At 34.0% G+C, this 19895-nt stretch overlaps 3 protein-coding genes across 7 annotated transcripts; all 3 read left to right on the top strand.

Moving 5' to 3' along the window:
- The first annotated feature begins 1603 nt into the window (after window positions 1–1603).
- On the top strand, window positions 1604–5486 carry LOC137808254 (metal transporter Nramp3.2). The gene is made up of 4 exons (XM_068609282.2): window positions 1604–2284; window positions 2788–2924; window positions 3016–3668; window positions 5009–5486. Exons 1-4 carry the CDS (start codon window positions 1746–1748, stop codon window positions 5228–5230), a joined length of 1551 nt encoding a protein of 516 aa, XP_068465383.2. The 5' UTR covers window positions 1604–1745; the 3' UTR covers window positions 5231–5486.
- Window positions 5487–7955: 2469 nt separating this feature from the next.
- LOC137808253 (FRIGIDA-like protein 3) lies at window positions 7956–11125 on the top strand. Of its 3 annotated transcripts, XM_068609281.2 has the most exons (5): window positions 7956–8081; window positions 8173–8244; window positions 8864–9926; window positions 10142–10317; window positions 10424–11125. In XM_068609281.2, exons 3-5 carry the CDS (start codon window positions 8888–8890, stop codon window positions 10862–10864), a joined length of 1656 nt encoding a protein of 551 aa, XP_068465382.2. In that variant the 5' UTR covers window positions 7956–8081; window positions 8173–8244; window positions 8864–8887; the 3' UTR covers window positions 10865–11125. The 3 variants fall into 3 exon arrangements, 2 of the variants coding, with proteins under 2 accessions (XP_068465382.2, XP_068465381.2); XR_016519243.1 differs by lacking the exon at window positions 7956–8081 and having other exon boundaries at window positions 8104–8244; window positions 8864–10023; XM_068609280.2 differs by lacking the exon at window positions 7956–8081 and having other exon boundaries at window positions 8104–8244.
- Window positions 11126–12187: 1062 nt separating this feature from the next.
- Window positions 12188–19458, top strand: LOC137808252 (aspartic proteinase 36). 3 transcript variants are annotated; one of them, XM_068609279.1, is made up of 12 exons: window positions 12188–12628; window positions 12738–12858; window positions 14176–14603; window positions 14710–14866; window positions 16047–16129; window positions 16203–16299; window positions 16418–16490; window positions 16606–16812; window positions 17001–17125; window positions 17371–17472; window positions 17541–17635; window positions 18966–19458. In XM_068609279.1, the coding sequence occupies exons 1-12, from the start codon at window positions 12372–12374 to the stop codon at window positions 19135–19137; spliced, it is 1917 nt and encodes a 638-aa protein (XP_068465380.1). In that variant the 5' UTR covers window positions 12188–12371; the 3' UTR covers window positions 19138–19458. The 3 variants fall into 3 exon arrangements, 2 of the variants coding, with proteins under 2 accessions (XP_068465380.1, XP_090155805.1); XM_090299679.1 differs by having other exon boundaries at window positions 14693–14866; XR_016519242.1 differs by lacking the exon at window positions 16203–16299 and having other exon boundaries at window positions 12222–12628; window positions 16347–16490.
- Window positions 19459–19895: the final 437 nt, after the last annotated feature.

Here is a 19895-nt window from a genome sequence, read left to right as displayed (position 1 = left end):
GTCTTCTCTTATTTCCTTTAATTGGTTCCTACAAGATTAAAAGATGAAAAGATTATTCTTTATTTAAATGTGAGTTTATTAAATCAATTATGAGAGGCCTAATATATATATTTTTATAACTATTTAATAATCTATGTAAGAATGTAGTGATACATAGACCTAATTTATTTATAGATAAATGATTTTTTTATCCATCACAAGAATTACCATTTAATCATTATAGGTTTCGTTGACTTTTTTAAATAGATAACTGTCAAAAGTAATTTAATACTATTTTCTTAAGTTGATATAACAAAATGGATAGTGTAATTAATGTCTTTAATAATATATTATTCATATATGATATGATATTAATGTATCCAAGTAATTTGACATAATTAACAATAACCATGGATAGTAATAACCATGGATAGTGTCATTAATATCTTTAATAATATACAATTATTCATATATAATAATTTTAATATCTTTAATAATATATTCATATATAATAATAATAATATATGTAATTTCAAGTTATTTGATTATGAAGTTTTTATTAGAGATGTTGAAGGATGGAGAGAACTCTTCAAATAATATATTTAAAGATATATGTATTGAATTTGTCAAGATCACTCAGAATTGGAAAACTTGTTTTTTTTCATATTGACACCATATTATTTTTTGGTTTGATTATTTATGTTTCATCTTCTTAGACGAAGTTAAGTTTAATAGTACAACTAAAAAATTTATGTTGAAGATTTCACATTAATTATACACATACCAAATTATAATATATATGTGGATGTCAGAGTCACTTTTGTGATATTAAGTTAGATTTAAATTATATTTTTTAAATGATATTAAAGTTATTGAGAGTTGATTTTAATCAAGTTTGTTGGGTTGTGTCATCCACTATTGGATTTTTCTTGTCTAAATCTCGAGATATCCATGTTGATAAAAGATACATGTATCAAATTCATTTAGATTTATCTTAATCAAGTTTATTGAACTTATCTATTATCAATTTTTTCTTATTCTTACATTTCTTATGTCTAACTTTTATGAGAGATTGTGTTAAAGATTTCATATCCATTATAAATATAATAAAATTATAATATAATAAAATACATGTAAACTTTATCTTAAAATTAATTTTTTCAGCGAGTTAAATTTAAACTTTACTTTTTAAAATATATATATATATATATATATATATAGAAAAAGGCTAAAACTAAAATATTTCTTTAAGGAGAAGTCTATAGAAATCTCTCCAAAAGAAGGGTACTATCCTATCACAAAGACTAAAACAATATGAAAAGAATGATACCTAATATGAATGGAATGAAGAATCTAACAACAATTTAAAACTGTACATGCGATAACAACTTTTAATGTAAATTAATAGCGAAGGTCTCATGATCTAAATTAATTGTGTTACAAAACAGCATTTGTTATTGTATATTGAAAATCTGACATCGCTTTTGTTAAAAAAATTGTGAAAGGCAAGGGAATGGGATGTTTTGGTGGTTTGAAGAAAAGCAGATATGGAAAAGCTGACGTGTAGAGGGTAGTGGTCCGCGCGCACAAACATATATTCCATATGCGTGCTTCACACACTCCCACCCCATGTAAACGCATTGTAAGAGTGAGACGGCACGTGACATGGCGAGTCTCACACCACCCTTTACCATTAAAATCATCCAGAAGAGGAAACGTTTATTCGTCAACCTCTCTTCTCACTGCACTCACAAGATTCCAACGCCATGTCTCGGAACCCGCAAGAGCAGCCACTGTTGTCGGACTCCTTTCAGGAAGAAGAGGAGCGGCAAGAAACAGCCTACGAATCCTCGGAGAAGATCGTGGTGGTGGGAATCGACGAGTCTGATAGCGAGGAGAATTGGGGGAGAGTGCCTCCTTTCTCCTGGAAGAAGCTATGGCTCTTTACTGGGCCGGGCTTTCTCATGAGCATAGCGTTTCTGGACCCGGGCAACCTCGAGGGGGACCTTCAGGCCGGTGCTATTGCCGGCTACTCCCTGCTGTGGCTTTTGATGTGGGCCACGGCCATGGGCCTCTTGATCCAGCTCCTCTCCGCCCGCCTCGGCGTCGCCACCGGGAAGCACCTTGCCGAGCTTTGCAGGGAGGAGTACCCTGCATGGGCCCGGATAGTGCTTTGGGTAATGGCCGAACTCGCTCTCGTTGGCTCCGATATTCAGGAGGTTATTGGAAGCGCTATTGCTATCAGAATTCTCAGTCGTGGGGTTGTGCCCCTTTGGGCTGGAGTCGTCATCACTGCTCTTGATTGGTAATTCAACTAACCGCCCACCTTCTAATACTGTTTTTTGTTTTCATTGCCCAAATGCTGGACTTGTTTATGTTGTGCGTTTTCCATTGTAGTACTACTACTATTTATGTTTATGTACTTACCACATTCTTCATTTTGGTATTTGTCTAAATTCCTTCCTTCATTAAGCTGTCAGAGATTTTGATAGGTCGGATCCAAACCACAATAAATTATGGGTTGTCCTGCCGCTGGAGTTGATTTATAAATGTTTGCTATTTCAGTTCAAAAGTGAAGTTGCTGACTCATTGTATTTTTTGTTGTTAAGGAGATTTTGTACTGTATATTATGAAATATAAGGTATTTGCCACTATCATGAATAGATTCTCCCTGGGTATGTTTGTTTTCCCAAAAAATAACTATACCAAAATGCTTAGACCTCTCTGCTACCCATAGCATTTTTTTTAATGTTTTACTCTGTCTGCCAGTAGGGTAATCCCAAATTAAACATGGGTACTTTGTTGCAGTTTTATTTTTCTCTTTCTAGAGAACTATGGTGTGAGGGCATTAGAAGCTTTTTTTGCTGTTCTCATTGGTTTGATGGCAATCTCGTTCGCGTGGATGTTTGGTGAAGCAAAGCCAAGTGGCAAGGAACTGCTTCTTGGTAAGGAATTTTAACACGTTAGTCATTATAAGTAAAATGTAAGGTTTCTTTTGTTTTGAATCTTATGAAGGGTTTGATTTTGTATCTGCAGGCATTTTGATTCCAAAACTCAGCTCCAGAACTATACAACAGGCTGTTGGAGTTGTGGGGTGCCTTATCATGCCTCACAACGTGTTCTTGCACTCTGCTCTTGTTCAGTCAAGGCAGGTTGACCGCAGCAAGAAAGGCCGGGTTCATGAAGCTATTAATTACTACTCTATAGAGTCCACCCTTGCCCTTGTAGTCTCCTTTATCATAAATATATTTGTCACAACAGTCTTTGCTAAGGGGTTTTATGGTTCTGAACTTGCAAACAGCATTGGTCTTGCAAATGCAGGACAGTATCTTGAGGAGACATATGGGGGTGGTCTGTTTCCAATTTTATATATATGGGGTATTGGGCTATTAGCAGCAGGTCAAAGTAGCACTATTACTGGTACTTATGCTGGACAATTCATCATGGGAGGTTTTCTAAATTTAAGATTAAAGAAGTGGACAAGGGCGTTGATTACCCGAAGTTGTGCAATAATCCCAACCATGATAGTTGCTCTTTTATTTGATAGTACAGAGGAATCGTTAGATGTTCTGAATGGGTGGCTCAATGTTCTTCAGTCAGTTCAAATCCCCTTTGCACTTATTCCCTTGCTTTATCTGGTGTCAAAGGAGCAGATAATGGGCACTTTCAAAATTGGCTCTGTTCTCAAGGTATATATATATATTGTCATTCAATCTGCATTTTGATCTCGCTGGTCACTTATCTGATGCTATTATTATGTATGTGATAAAGGACTTTGTGATGCCAACTTAATTCATTTTGTACGAAATTGCTGTCTGTATTGTTTGGTCAATGATATCAAACTTCAAATTTAATTAGGAAGCCTATAATTTGGAAATGACACGATATATAGAGCCCTTTTCTTCTTGCTGTTGGAGACAATTTAGAACTTACTAACGTATTCCTTATCTCTTTTGCAATTTCGAGTCTGATTCTAAAGAGACAAATTGGTAGGCCTGATTTTACTCTCCTGCCTTGAGAACTGAAAGGTGTGCGGTGGACTACTACCGTTCCATCTTTTTCCTTTATTATCCTACGAATTATGGGATGTTTTATCTTGCTAATAACTATCTCCATGTCATTTATCAGTACATGATAGAGTACCACGGAATTTTTTTATCCTTTTTGTTACTTATCATTTTAATAATGATTTGTTCAATATGAATATGTTATGCAACATAATTAATCCTGCTGCTGGGAACGGCACATTATGTCAGCATTGATATAACTTTATTGCAGAAAATATGCATCGGTCCTTCCTCTCATCTCGAGGGCGTTGTTTCACTTTTGTCCTCATTTTTTTTCAAGTTCTGCCAATAATTGGCTTAATAAATCATTAGTATATTATACATGAAGCCCACATCTTTGAAATTGTCGATCATTCACTTGCATGCAAGCATAGTTATTGTTGATGTAGAATTTGATCGTGCTAGAAAAATAATAAAGTGTAGTGGATATAATAGAAAATAGGAGATGTGACTGTGGAGTGTATGTATTGTTATTTTGGATATTCTTTAGTATCGAACTCCAACGTGCTACATTTCAAATCTATGAAAGAACTCCCACTTTTGAATTCTTTGTCTGTAACAATTTGGAGAAAGAGAGGCCTCATTTGATACTGACTTATATTGTATTTATTAATGTCTAAGAAGATAATATCTGTCAGTGTTTTATTACCTGGGAAGCAAGAAAAGTGGGCATACATTTTGATAATATAACTTTAGGTATAGTAGACAAAATATACGTTTGTCATCTGCATTCGTTTTGAAGTTTTACATCTTTCCTTTAATTTCTCTTTTGGATATGGTGAATTGATGCTTTTCGTTTCTCCTCTGAACTTCCTCAGTTTTTTTGGCTTCCAGAGAGTTTTCTCCACAACTTCTGTGGATCTTGAATGCATTTATTTGGTTTCTGTACTAACCCTTCTTTCCAAATTCTGCTCATAGTGTGTTGTGATTAAGTACTGAATTGACTTATGATATGGATGCAGATTGCATCATGGCTTGTGGCTGCTCTGGTGATAGTGATTAATGGCTATCTTTTGACGGAATTCTTTTCCTCCGAAGTTAATGGTCTCTTGTTTGGCGCTGTAGTGAGTGTAATAACTGCTGCGTATGTTGCATTCGTACTATACCTTATCTGGAGGGCCATTACCATTTTACCTTGGCAAAGCATAACACGAGTAAAGACAGTTGTTCATTCAGAGAGTTAGGTAATCAATCTTTAAATTTGCAGAATAGGAAGTCTCATTCATTTTCCCGCAATTGTTATTCCTGTATCTAGTCCATGCATTGGGCGGTGGCACCTTACTGTTTGCCTGTAACTATGAACTATGGCTGAGTAGATTTTAGCACTGTGTAATGTTACTGTCACATTTTGTTGTCAAAATGCCAAAAACACTAATCACTTGAGGCAACCTTCAAAGCTCAGAGTGCAAGCAAGCAATCGTCTTAGTTTTTTTCTTTTTCTTTTCCTTGCTCTTGTTCGTATTCTATCCAGCAGGAACTGTGATCAATAAGATCATACCAAAAGATTAAAGCTACTTTGCAGTCCATTTAAGCAATATAATGGTAACATATTGATTATAGATGCTTAATATTATTATATTATAAATCAATCTAAAAACTTGTTATTGATAAACGATTTCTTTAAACTTCTTAAAGTGTAATTGAATTTACAAACCCTTATGGTTTGTTTAATTTTTTATTTAGAAAAAGAAAGGGATACGAAAGAATGAGAAAAAAAAGTAAAAAGTGAGAAAATGTTTTAGTTGTTTGATAGGATAAAAAAAGGAGCGGAAAGAAATTTAAAATTTTGTTCCTCTCTATAGTAGAAAGTGAGACAAAAAAATGTATATAAAGTTATATAAACACTTGGCAAATAATGAGCAATATAGTATTATTAATCTATCAAAAAATAATATTTAGATTTAGTTTATTATTATTATTATTGTTTCAACGTACTTAATCAAGTGAGTATTTATGTTATCTTCTTTAATGATTAAGTAAAGTCTATAATTGAATATAAGAAGAGATATGTATTTTTAAAAAATAAAATATTAAATTATAATTATTAACTAAAATTTAATTTATACGTGATTATGGTTTAAATTATATTTTGATTAAATAATTATATTTTTCAAGTAATACAATATAGAAAAAAGTTAATTCTTTATTTTAATTTTAGTAAAACAAATTTAATATTTGGCACATGATATAAAAAAAATGTAAACAAATTAGCAGGATAACACATCTCTTTTGCCTATGATCTAGCAAATTGACAAGTTAGACAAAATGCACTCAATATCCTGCCTTTTCCCCAAAATTGATGGGAAACCAATCCCTCATATTTAATCCAATTTCTATCCATTAAGTAAGATATAATTTTAACTGTAAATTTTTTACTATATAAATACTATAAGAAGTATATATAATTATTAATAGAAAACATAAAAAGATCATTATGAAATATTTTAGTTTTAAACTATTTATTATTAATATTAAAATATTTTATAGCATCTCTTTATTCACTAAAAAGGAAAAATGTTTTTTAACTATGATATTACTATAAAGTTTGCATCCCTAATTTGTTGTTTTTAATATATTTATCTTAAAAATTATATAAATAACAGTTTTTGTATTAATTTAAATATAAAAAACTAATTAATGGTAAAATTATAATTTTCAGATAATTATTTTAAAATTCAAATCAATCATGATTTTTTATTGATCCAAAATGCAAAATAAATTAACTCCACAAAACACAACAATTAAGTTATTTTAAAATTATAATATTAGAAAAATGGAACAATTAGGTGTCAAATTTCTAGCAAGGTTGAAACTTGGTCAAAATCACACCCATGTTGAAGTGAAAAGGTGAATAAAATTAGTTCATCTAGTTTGTCTCTTCTTGCTTGAAGATGTTGGTTAAAGTCTAAGAAGTTTTAGGGTAATAATATTTTGTTCCCAAATAATGGAAATTTGATCATAATTACTTTAGAACATATTATAAGGTTATTTTTAATTGATTGAAAGTGTAAAAACTCTTACACTAACACCCTATTAACCTAAAATAACGTTTTTATATTTATATTTACTTCTATGTGTATTTGACCAGCTGAGACTCATACATACTTGAACTTAATTTAGCCTATTTTTATTTATTTTTTGCTAGAAATAAGGCATCTTACATGTAAAATCAGTTTATCCTTTCTATCATAGTCTTATATTCATTAAATATTTTCTATATATAAATTAGAATAATTATCTTACATAAAACTAGTTGTAAGAATCATTCTTCAATGATTTTTAAAAGCTTTTATTATAACAAGAACGTTTTTAATCTCTCTCTCTCAATATTTGTCCCCTTTGGATATTTTCATTTTTAATCATAGATCGAATTTCAATAATTTTTTTATCAATATAAACATTTTATCAAAAAATCCAAAATGTTTTTATATATTTAAAGTATTTATTTACATAAATTTTATTTATATAAACATTTCCGTTATATAAAATAATTTCAAATAATTTAGTATAAATTTAAATTATTAAGGATATATTGATGGATTATTTACAAACAAAAATATAGTTGTGCTTTGGTTAAATTTTAATTTTGAATTTCATATTAAACTTATTTAAAAAAAAATCCAATTCATTAAAATTAAATATTTTTTAATTTTATTTTGTTAGAAAAACAAATAATACAGTTTGTAGACCTTAATGTTTCTTTTTGGATTGAATGATGAAAAGTCAGATAATAAAAAAGAAAAAAGAAAATAAAACAATGTTGTTTGAACTAAAAGAAGAAAAGTGAAAAAAATATATTAATATTTTTATTTTATGGACTGAAACAATTTTCCACTTTAAGTAGCCAATTTATTATTTTATGTAAAAAAATACAAAATATATTAGCATTTCACAAATTCAATTATTTTTACACTTAGAACTAGAATATTCGACTATTGAACCCCATTTCCCTACCCTATCCCCGTTTTCTACTTTTCTTTCATCTTCTTTCGTCTGTATCATTTTGTCCTTCTTCCCCAACGAGTACCGCACAGAGTAAGTTTTTGAATCTCTGATTTATCGGAACTGTGCTTAATTTCTTCAACTTCCAAGCTTCGACTCAGGACGCTCCGAAATTTCAATTTAGGGTTTAGACAAAAGCTCGCTCAAACACACTGTTCGTTTCGCATTGCAACGAGTTTCTCGCATCAAAACTAAGGTATTACTAATCACCTAATCACCCCTGTTTCCTATGTATTTTTAACTGAACGTCTGGATTTCGTTTTTCCATTTTCATTCCGTAGTAGATAGATTTTAAAGTTCTGCTTGTGAAGGAAGGGATGCAATATTTCCTTTCGGTAAAGATTTGATATTTTCGTTATGACTGTAAAGGAACTGCAAATGCTGTGTGTGTCCTTAGTATCATTCTGAAATCGATTGAAAACCTTAAAAGTATTAAATTACCATTATTATTACTTCTTGAACCGTCTGAAGTTTGCCCTATTCCATTAATAAGTGGAAGGCATATACGTAGGAATGACATTGCCCCCAAATTGTCTGAATACATCTGATAAACTAAATTATGACCATATTGATATGCAGAACGTAATTGGTTTAGGTTAATCGTCGATGAAGGTATGCAGATAGAGGTGGGAGGTAGCCTTAGGTTGAGAATTATGAAAAGAAAAGGGGATTTTAAATACCAGATTCATGTTTAGTTTGGACTTCGATATGAATATTTGGACTTCAATCTGTCCCAAAGTACTGTTTATTGTCATTCTCATGTTATTGTTAATGTTTATTATAGTTTTTGACCATTAAATTGATCTGTTTTGAAGTGCTGTTTGCTTGGTTGCGTGAATATGGGTGTCGAGGAGCAGGGAGAGGAAATTAATGTACAGTCTGTGATAGAGCAGCTTGGTCAGGCATTTCTTGAATTGGAAGCTCAGAAGGGGGAGTCTGAAAATAAGATTCAGTGGGTTGAAATTAAGCAACATTTCCATGACCTTGAGACAGAATTGAATAAGAAACGTGAAGAGCTGGAAGCTAAGGAGAAGCAGTATGAAGCGAAACAACTAGAAGTGGATACACTACTTGAAGAGAGGAAGGCTGCGGTTGCTTCAGAAGAGCAAGACCTCTTAGATCGGTTGCAGGAGCTTAAAGATGCTGCTGTAGCGTCCATTGTAGAGGCTCATGCAAATCACCGGAATGCAACTCTGGAGTCTGTGTATGATGGGGAGAACAAAGATAACAAGGTAAGCAGCTCTCTTGGCGATACAAATTCCCCAGAGGATGATTTTCCTCATGAGTCAGCTGAAAAGTCTGAAGGTGTGGCTGTTGAGGTTAGGCCACATCCAGAGCTGACAGAATTTTGTGAACAAATGGATGCAAAAGGTCTTCTGAATTATGTTGTGGAGAATAAAAAAAAATTGTCTGTTATTCGTGAAGAAATTTCTGTTGCATTAGTTAGTGCAACTGATCCTGCACGATTAGTGCTGGATTCACTGGAGGGGTTTTGCCCCACCAATGAAACTTCCCAACTAAAAGATAAAATCGGTGCTGCCCAACCGGGCATGTGCAAATACTGCATTATAATTTTGGAAGCCATGGCCACCTTATTGGCAAGGGCTAACCCAGGTGCAGATCACCTTCTGAACCCTGAAACCAAGCAGCAAGCCAAAGCAATTGCTGATGAGTGGAGGCCCAAGTTAGCTAGAGCAGATATTGATGCTGCCAATGGAAATTCATTGGAAGCAAAGACATTCTTGCAGCTTATTTCAACTTTTAGGATTGCTTCAGAGTTTGATGAAGAAGAACTCTGCAAGCTTGTACTTGCAGTTGCTCAGCTTAGGCAGGCTCCTGAGCTCTGCCGCTCTATTGGGTTAATTCACAAAATTCCAGGTTGGTGTTCTTTTAATAAACTGACCTGTGATGTCTGCAATGAAGGATTGCCCTGTCAGATATCATCCATATGCTAGATAAGCAGTTTTCTTTAGGGGTCAGTATAACTAGATTACTTGACAAAGAGTAGACACGTGGGACATTTGATTTTCATGCCAAGAGTTAATATGATCAACAGATGTTGATTATTCTAATCTTTATTATTATTAATGCAGTTGTTGTAGAAACATTAATCAATAATGGGAAACAAATAGCCGCTGTACATTTTATTCATGCCTTCCAGCTTCAAGAAAGTTTCCCCCCTGTGCCCCTTCTGAAGGGATACCTCAAGAATAGGAGGAGAAATTCACAAGTGAAGACTGGAAATGTGCGTGATATTGCTAGTGCGAAGGTATGCTGTGTTGCTTGACACCGATTCTGATTGAGCTATTGTCTTCATTTTGATTTTTCTTATTCTGCATTGCTATTGTTATATGTGCATCATCATTTACTTGCAGAATGATGCCAATGCACAAGAGCTTGCAGCACTGAGAGCTGTAATTAAGTGTATTGAGGAATACAAGCTTGAATCTGACTACCCACTTGATACACTTAAGAAAAGGGTTCTTCAACTAGAGAAATCAAAGGGAGATAAAAAGAGAAGTGGAGACTTTAGCAAACGCCCTCAATCAAAGAGGTCAAGGCCTAATGAGAGATATTTTTCACTCCATTCATCTGGTGTTAGCGCGGCTTCAACTGTTGGCTTGGGTAGGCAGGTTCCCCATGTTAGGGCACCGTATGCTGGAAATCTCGATAGATATCCCCATGCTGGTACAATCCCATACGATTTCCAAGTTCCTGGCCAATCTATATACTCTGGACCAACTAATGTTCCTCCTTCTAACTATGGTCGTTATATGGGTACCAGTTTGCAATCCTCGCACCAGCCTTACATGTGAGATATTACATCCAAGTGTAGTAAGACTACAGACATGAGAGCGATCCACTCATTAGTATATGTTCCGTTTTCCATTGAGAATTTGCGATAGAGCCTCATGTATGTTTGTCAGAAAGCAACTAGTTAGTTTTTGTTCGCATGCTCAGGAGTTTGTTAATGGAAAATCAAAACCCACCGTTAGTGATTCTATCCCGACATTTAAAATGTACCTTTTTTGTTATTTTTTTAGCTTCTAATGATACCAAGGGTAACTTATGTTAAATCAAGTGTCCATTACATTGATATTTTGGGAACAAACAAGCTGTAGTGTAAACCTGGCCCTTATATGTGGTTTAACCGAAAATACTTGAATTTTATTTTCCGAGTAAGATACGTATGCAGTCATATATCGTAGATGGGACCTATTAGCCCGAAGCGAACCTTGTTACTGGAGAATATTTTAAGTCTTTGGACAAATTTTTTGTTATCATTTTTTTTTATAACATGGGACGTTGAAGCTTGACGAATTGGTTTGTAATAAGAGTATTTTCAGTAGTGCACCAATTTGTCCTCTTAACATGTGCGCAACCAATTCCTTAGACTTTGTCACGCAATAAATAATATGAAACTACTTTTTGGCTGCTAAATGGAGAAAAGGACAAGTTATGGCTTGTTTGTTCAGGAATTCAGCAAGCACCAGCAGATTATTTATATTTCTTGACTTCAAGCACACTCAACAAAAGGAGTGAATTTTCACTCTCTCTTAACGTCTGGTGATGGTTACTTCAATATTAAACAAATCTGTAATGACAACGAGTCCAAATGAGATTGAATTATTTTTATATTAAAAGAAGTTAGGTTGAATTTCTTTTTTAAAACAAACAATAAATAATTCAACTTAATAGGTATATGAAATCTTAATAAGTAATTACTAGCTAACAAATATTTGATCATTTTTTATTAGTTATTTTACTTTTTTCTTCAACATTTCCTAAATCTCAATTTTACCATAGTAGTTTTATTATTAGAAGTGAGAAACTTAAGGGATTACTAGTTAAAAATACCTTTAAAAATTCAGTATAGGTTTGAATTATTTTAAGTAAATTGCCATTTTCACCCTGCTGTTTAATTATAAATTGCTACAAAGTAAAATTATTGATTTTTATAAGAAAAATGATTTAGTTTATTAAAGGTCCAAATTTTAATATTGTCAATCTACAAAAACTAATTTTTATCATTTAACGGAAAATAAGATAATTAAAAAAGAGTAAATAAATAAAATTAACCAAAAAAAGAAAAATCCTAAATTAAAATACATAAAAGTGTAACGGAAATTGAAATGAATGAATATGAATATCTCATAACCTTATATTGAGAGACGCTTAGTTCACTTCCCTCCTTTCTCCAATTCAGAGACACACAGACTATCCACCATCCTTCGCTCCTCTCTTTCGCTCTTTGGATCCGTTACCGCAGAAACAGCCATAACTCGGATCGTGACTCGCTCGACAAGCCCGAGTCAGCAACTCATGGCGCGGGCATTCACTCACCTCGTCCTCATCACGTTTATCACCCTCTCCCTATTCCTCCAACTCATCGCCGGCGACTCCGCGCTCCTCCGAAACCGCTACCCCGGCGCTCGCCCTGCCATGGTCCTTCCCCTGTACCTCTCCTCACCCAATTCCACCTCGTCAGCGCTCGATCCTCGTCGCCAGCTTTACGGATCCGAGTCCAAGCGCCATCCTAACGCGCGTATGAGACTCCACGACGATCTCCTCCTCAACGGGTAAACCTGTTACGTCGTCGTTTCTCGCGCTCTTTCTTCTTCGCTTTTGTTTTATTTAATAGGACTCGGTAATTGGAGATTTATGTGTGTGTGGAATTCAATGATTCAGGTATTACACGACGCGGCTTTGGATCGGGACTCCTGCGCAGATGTTTGCTCTTATTGTTGATACGGGGAGCACTGTTACGTATGTTCCGTGCTCCTCTTGCGAACAGTGTGGCAGGCACCAGGTAATGCTTCGTTGTGTTTTTTTTTTCCTTTTCAATTTGCGTACATAATAATGTTTCATTGTGTTGTGATGTGATAAGGTTGGTTATCTGTTTTTTTCCTTTTTCAGACACATCCTTGCATAAGTTATTTTGGATACCTAAATACTGCAAATGGAAAACGAAAATTTAATTGTATGAAAGAACTGCTATAGGACAATGTGCTTATGGTCTAGGCTTTTGTTAGTGTCAATGCGCTGCCAGTCAGCATGATCTTGGTGAGAGTAAAAATGGAAAGGAGTCAAATGGGGGAGTGTAGATTGATAGCATATTTGGATAAAATAGAAGTCTAGATACTGATAATAAAATGATTCATTCGTACCATTCTTCCATTTTCTACTTTTCTATATTTACGTTTAGCACCGACACTTTGGGTAGTATGTAAGGGTGGGAAATAAGGCAACAACATATTTGGGCTTACAGCTTCGTTTGCCTTGGTTTGTTTATTACCTGAGTTATTCAGTTGGTTAAGATTAGGTCTTTGAAAAGACCTAGTTAGGTTAACATGATGACGCTTATGTGTGTTAGTTTTTAAATAGGAAAGAGATAAATGAACACCTAGCACTATCCAAACACTCCTATTTTTTTTTTGAGTCATAAATGACTAAAATAGAACAAACAATAAATAATAATAAATAAAGCTACATAGGTGGGTGTTGTTGGGATCTTTGATAAATGAGTGGCACTCTTTTTAATATGCTTGTTTTGTTTCTGATGTATATATTTATTAATTTTACAAGCAATTCAATGATTTTTTTGTCGTGATTTGGTGTCTATGCCTTGAGACCTTGATTTTTTGGGCCTATAAAAACATATTTGAAGGCTTTCATTCAATATTAGCCTTCAAATAGGATTCAGAAAAAAACTTGGTTGTTGTATTTTCATATATAACTATGCAAGGCCAACAAAAATGCTTATATCATCATCTGGAAGTAGTAGGTCATGCTAAGGTCGTGCAAAGATTGCTCTAACTTATTATTTCCATCCCTATTAATGCAGTAGACGAATTGTGCTTCCATTGTGTTTCTGAATGTCATCATTTTCTTGTAAGATATAGACATAAAAGAATCACTTTGTTTAAACTTGTTGTACCAATGCATGTTAAGTTGTTACCATCCAATTTATCTTAAGTGGTAGTGGATTGGATTTGCATGTCCATTTTTGTTTTAACAGGACCCAAGAAGACAAAAGAATAATTGTTTTAAACTTCTTGTTTCTGTGTAAGTCCATAACTTTATCTCAAGTAGACTGGACTTGTGTGTCCCATTTTTATCTTAACAGGATCCAAAGTTTCAGCCTGATTCATCTAGCACCTATGAGCCTGTCAAATGTACAATTGATTGCAACTGTGACGGTGACAGGATACAGTGTGTGTATGAGAGACAATATGCTGAAATGAGTACAAGCAGTGGTGTCCTTGGTGAGGATATCATATCCTTTGGAAATCAGAGTGACCTTCCTCCTCAGCGTGCAGTTTTTGGCTGTGAAAATGTTGAGACTGGTGATCTTTATAGTCAGCATGCTGATGGCATCATGGGTTTGGGTCGTGGAGATCTTAGTATTATGGATCAACTTGTGGACAAAAATGTAATAAGCGATTCATTCTCACTATGCTATGGCGGAATGGATGTTGGAGGGGGTGCAATGGTTCTTGGTGGCATATCTCCCCCATCAGACATGGTCTTTGGATATTCAGATCCTGTGCGCAGGTGTGTTACAAAATTCTCATCTTGTAGATACGAGATGTAATGCATTTTCTTAACAAATGCATTTTATTAATCTCACACATTTACTCTAGTTTCGGGGTGGCGACAGTCCATATTACAATATTGATTTGAAGGAGATACATGTTGCGGGGAAGCAACTGCCTCTAAATGCAAATATTTTTGATGGGAAACATGGAACTGTCCTGGATAGCGGTACAACTTATGCGTACCTGCCAGAAGCAGCATTTCTTGCATTTAAAGATACAGTAAGTTCTTTTGTAAATATTTTCATATGAAGTTGGAGTTTCATTTTTATAGTTTCACCTCTCATTTTCTAATTTTTGAGTTTCATGTTATTAGGCATATATAATTACATGAGAAGGTTTAAAAGGAAAACCTGAAAATTTTTAGGCTATTAGAAATGGACCGGCTAAAATCAACTTGGCGGGGGGTGGATTGTCAACTCCCAGGTCTTGTAAAGTATTTGGACTATGTTCCTTCCGATGTGGGCCATCTTAATTCCCCCTACCCCGTCATTGAGAATGAAGCTTTGGAGTGTTTTGAAGTTTACTAGATTGAAGGTGGGTTATTTAAGTTAGTTCAAGGGGGAGGGTTATTTAAGGTTTTTAAAGAGTATTTATTTAGGCCATGTTCCTAACCAATGTGAGACGTCTTAATAGTGGTAAAGCAATATACAAATACTGTAGGAGTTATCTTGAAATATATTTTGGGGAAGCCTGGACTTCTCTGTTGCATGAAGAGGAACAACCTCTACATGCTGATGCTGTTGGCGGTGAACCATAATATGACATTGCTTCTCAACATATTATGGCGTTGCTAGGCTAGGTGATAAGTGGAGTTGAAAGACTTGAACACCAACACTAATTTTCTTGATGACATTTTTTTAGAAATTTCTTGGGAATTTATCTGATTGAATTTGGCAGTTAAGTCATTCTGAGTTTTTTTTTACCTTGTTTTATGAAAACCATTGCATGGAAAACTGTATGGAGATCTCATTAAGTTTGAATGGTTTCTCAAGTATTTGGTGCAGATTTTGGTGCCAGGTTTTTGAATACCAACCCTTGACTTCTTTTTAGTTAATGGGATGCCAAGATTGATACTGTTTAACCTTTTCTGAATAAATTTTAGAGGTTTTAAGAATCATAAATAATTTTCTTCTTTTAAATAGTCATATTATGTATTTCATATATTCTTTATCAGGCATTTTCTGATATATAAATAATTTGAAGAATCTCCAATCTGTTGATTGTAGGCTTCATTTGATGGTTTCTTTGTATGTAGTCTAGGTTTATTAAGATTTTAAGTATTGAATTTCGCTTCTATCAGTGAGCATCATCTAAAGTGTATTTTTTCAAGGCAAAGTTTTAGCAACAAAATTGTATTTTATAGACTTGCTGACTCTGATTATACTTATTTGGCTTGCAGATATTAAAGGAACTTCAATCTCTCAAGCAAATCAGTGGTCCAGATCCAAATTATAACGATATATGTTTTTCGGGTGCTGGAATGTATGTTACAATAAAGCTCACATTACTCTTTAATTGCAGTTTACATTACAGTTTGGGTTTGCTTGTATTTCAGTGTTGCTTCTCAACTCTCTAAAAGTTTTCCAGTGGTTGACATGGTATTTGGAAACGGTGATAAATATTCACTGGCTCCTGAAAACTACATGTTCCGGGTTAGTCATACAAGACTATTTATTTGTAGCTTTAGCTGTGTTTACAGGCTGGTGCAATTGTTATCAAATGTTAATGATTCCATATTCCCTACTTTTCATGGGGCCATTCTTCATGAAGCATTCAAAAGTGCGAGGAGCATATTGTCTAGGGATTTTCCAAAATGGAAAAGACCCTACTACTCTGTTAGGAGGTATCTTCACATGAATCTTTTTCCTCTCTAATTTTGTATTGTATGGCTAGCTTCTTTGGTATAGGTTTCAGCAATTCTTTAGCGATAATTTCCCTTGTCATTTTTGTTCACGTAGGTATTGTTGTCCGAAACACTCTTGTAATGTATGATCGGGAGCAGGAAAAGATTGGTTTCTGGAAAACAAACTGTGCCGAGTTATGGGAAAGATTACAGGACTCCCTTGCCCCATCACCATTACCTCCAAATTCAGAAGTAAGCAATCCAACTGAAGCATCAGAGCCTTCAGTTGCTCCATCTTTGTCGCAGAATAATGCTCCTCCAGGTATTATGAGCAGCTAGTCTTCAAATGCATTTAAAGTATAGAGACATCATCTGTTAACATGGGTCGTATCAGGCGTTGTGTATTTCTTAACATTGTTCATCGTGCTTTTAATATCTCAGTAATTAGTAATTTCTTTTGATTGTATACTCATTGATGACGAATGTACTTTAATAAACCCAAATGTACAGGTGAACTCAAAATTGCACAAATAACAATGTTAATTTCCTTTAACATCACTTATGTGGATATAAAGCCTCACATTACAGAATTGGCGGGACTCTTTGCTCACGAGTTAAATGTTAATACTTCCCAGGTTAGAAAATTATTACTGCATTGCATTAATATTTGTTGCTTAATAATATATTGAAGTTCAATTAACAATTTTAATAAAGTTAAAAAATGTTTGATTAAAAATATACGTGTACATGGTATGGTCCGTTTAGGATAGGTGGGGATTTTGGTAGAGGTTCCAAGCTTAAGGCTCTCAAAATTTGTGGTCGATTTACACTGCTAACGTGCTTTTTTTTTTTTTTTTTACTTTACGAGGGATGTTTACAGGTTCACTTACTGAATTTTACGTCTTCTGGAAATGATTCCCTCAGTAAATGGGCTATAACCCCAAAGTCGGATGCTCATTATATTTCTAACACAACTGCAACGGTAAGTTGACATTTTTGCTCCCTACACTTTTATGAAGACTGCCCATTTGATGGTGATTTTCTGTGCAGAATATAATTTCCCGGCTTGCTGAACATCGCGTTCAACTTCCTGACACCTATGGAAATTACGAGTTGATTGATTGGAGTGTTGAGCATCCATCGAAGTAAGTTTGAAAGTAAAAAAGCCCTAAATTGGGAATGTTATCCGTTCCATACCATCTATATTTATTGTCTCCCAATTGAAAATAGTACTGCTCAGCGAAATGTTGTATCTCTCGTTCTCAGATAGACGGACGGTTTCTCGTGCATTAATTCAACTAACCGTGCTTTTTATTGTGCATGTCTGATATATTTCCAATCCGTAGCATTGATTTTAGATTGAACAGATTGCTTTCTCAATTTGAAGCTGTGGACAAAATTGTTTGGATTTTAAATAGCAACTAATCATGGGCTTGGTACAGCCCTTTAACTTTTTTCTTCTAATTAGTAAGTAGGGTTCAAAGATAGTTCTATGAAAATACTACAAGTTTGATAAAAAGAGATAGCTAACAGAAAAGGTTTCGGATATAAGGGTGGATAGCAATGAAGCAACACTTCAAAACAGCATTACTCAGAAATATAAAATATTAAGAAACTCTGTACACGTTTTAAATTTAACACATTGGACAATTTATTTTTCTTTTCATTTAAAGATCAGCTCCTCGCCTCACACTTTCTGGATATGCCCCATATGTTTGTATATGGGTTTTACTATTTTATGTATTTGTCTATTGTGTTTTTTGGCCTATTTGGGTTTTAAGGTCCCGGTGTCTAACATATTGTTGCCTCTTTCAATGCACAGTCGAGAGTTGGAACTAATAATCTAGCTTTAATCTTATTTTTTTTAAACATTATATTTTTATGAGTTTATTGAGCAAATTAATGAGATAAATAAGCTTTGAAGTGGATTATCACCATGTGCCTTGTATTCGATAACATGTTTTTCTGTAGAAAGTTGCCAACTTCTCAGTCTTTCAGCTTTTTTATTTATTTTTGGTTAGGGCTTTATTTCCTTTGACCTTTCTGAGAATGATGTCTTCTCTTCTGCCTTGGGTAGTTGTGGGATATCATTTATAGAATAGAATAACCTCTTCCTTTTGGAAAGCTAACTTTAGGACTTCTCTCTCCGTTGCTACAGAATTTGCTTCTGTAGGCCTTACTGGTCTTGGTGATAATGCTCTTGTTTTTGCCACATAAACGGTAGATGTGTATCCGGCACATACTTGTTAAGTAGAAATTCTTGGTTGACATTCCATTTAATTGGCGGGTGCAATGGCATTGTGTGTAAATTTTCTAATATTATCAACACAACCTTGCATGCATAGATAATTTTTATAATATTGAACTGAACGGCCCTGCTAGCATTGCCTATCTAAAATTTTCTCGTTATTGAATTCGGCTTATCAATATATAATCACTTCAGATATTTATACATACTTGCCTGTAATGATGCAGGAATTGGTGGCAGCAATACTTCTGGGTCCTGGGTTTAGCTTTTCTGATCGCATTACTTATAGGACTGTCAATATTAGGAACGTTCTTAATTTGGAGAAAAAGACAGCAAAACTTGCATACATACAAGCCAGTGGATGCGGCTGTTACTGAGCAAGAACTCCAGCCATTATGAGCTAAAGCTCGTGCTACTGCTTTTTAATATCTTACTTGATAGTGTCAATAGTTCAGTGGCATATTCAACTATTATCAAGATAGCAATTTATGCATTCACTCAACTGATGAAGGTTTTTTTCCCCAAAGAAATCAGGCTGTCACTACGATCCAGTTATCATTAAACCCTGCTAGAGGTACATAAAAATTTCTCTAGATATGACATCATCTGTAAAAGCAATTTTGTTTGTGAATATTGTAATATACAGGTGAATCAAAGGGTGGCAGCATAAGGTTGAAATACAATTTCATATATTGTAATAATAATTTTTACATTTGCTTTCGGCTGGTTGCTTTTCACCGAGTTATGTTCTTATTTTCAGTTTCTACTATTCTCAACTGGGGAATACTGTCAAAGAAAATTAGACTTTAGATCAAAATTTAGAAACCACTTTTACGAATGCATGATAATAAATTCGAATGTGTCATTTTTAAGAAACACATACTCTGCCTTGTCATAATAGCAAAATATTTCAAAAAACCTTAAAATAGTCATACTTAATATTTTCTTCACTTTTACTTGATTATATTTTAAATAAACTTTACTTAATTTGTTTTGCTTTACTTAAGAATTCGTGTTTTTATTCTAAGAAACAATTTCTTATATAAGAAACTTTTTCTTTAAGTTGAAGAAATCTGATGCACCAAGTAAAATATTTCCAATGATAGATTCCTTCAAAATTTAGTGAAGATAACCTCATTAAGAAAATGGTCTGCGCT

The sequence above is a fragment of the Phaseolus vulgaris genome, chromosome 3, assembly GCF_051622355.1.
Source record: "Phaseolus vulgaris cultivar YP4 chromosome 3, ASM5162235v1, whole genome shotgun sequence".
In the NCBI taxonomy this organism is placed as follows: Eukaryota; Viridiplantae; Streptophyta; class Magnoliopsida; order Fabales; family Fabaceae; genus Phaseolus; species Phaseolus vulgaris.
The sequence above is the reverse complement of the archived record's forward strand: the minus strand, read 5'-3'. Positions and strand labels throughout refer to the sequence as shown.

What these genes read in the sequence shown, in the direction of transcription:
- LOC137808254 (XM_068609282.2), top strand. Translation starts at nt 1,746, where the DNA reads ATGTCTCGGAACCCGCAAGAGCAGCCACTGTTGTCGGACTCCTTTCAG. An exon ending in GTCATCACTGCTCTTGATTG is followed by an intron (nt 2,285 to 2,787) that starts GTAATTCAACTA and finishes ACTTTGTTGCAG; the next exon opens with TTTTATTTTTCTCTTTCTAG. An exon ending in TGGCAAGGAACTGCTTCTTG is followed by an intron (nt 2,925 to 3,015) that starts GTAAGGAATTTT and finishes TTGTATCTGCAG; the next exon opens with GCATTTTGATTCCAAAACTC.
- LOC137808253 (XM_068609281.2), top strand. Translation starts at nt 8,888, where the DNA reads ATGGGTGTCGAGGAGCAGGGAGAGGAAATTAATGTACAGTCTGTGATA. An exon ending in GTTAATTCACAAAATTCCAG is followed by an intron (nt 9,927 to 10,141) that starts GTTGGTGTTCTT and finishes TTATTAATGCAG; the next exon opens with TTGTTGTAGAAACATTAATC. An exon ending in GTGATATTGCTAGTGCGAAG is followed by an intron (nt 10,318 to 10,423) that starts GTATGCTGTGTT and finishes ATTTACTTGCAG; the next exon opens with AATGATGCCAATGCACAAGA.
- LOC137808252 (XM_068609279.1), top strand. Translation starts at nt 12,372, where the DNA reads ATGGCGCGGGCATTCACTCACCTCGTCCTCATCACGTTTATCACCCTC. An exon ending in TATTCAGATCCTGTGCGCAG is followed by an intron (nt 14,604 to 14,709) that starts GTGTGTTACAAA and finishes GGGTGGCGACAG; the next exon opens with TCCATATTACAATATTGATT. An exon ending in CCCTACTACTCTGTTAGGAG is followed by an intron (nt 16,491 to 16,605) that starts GTATCTTCACAT and finishes TTGTTCACGTAG; the next exon opens with GTATTGTTGTCCGAAACACT.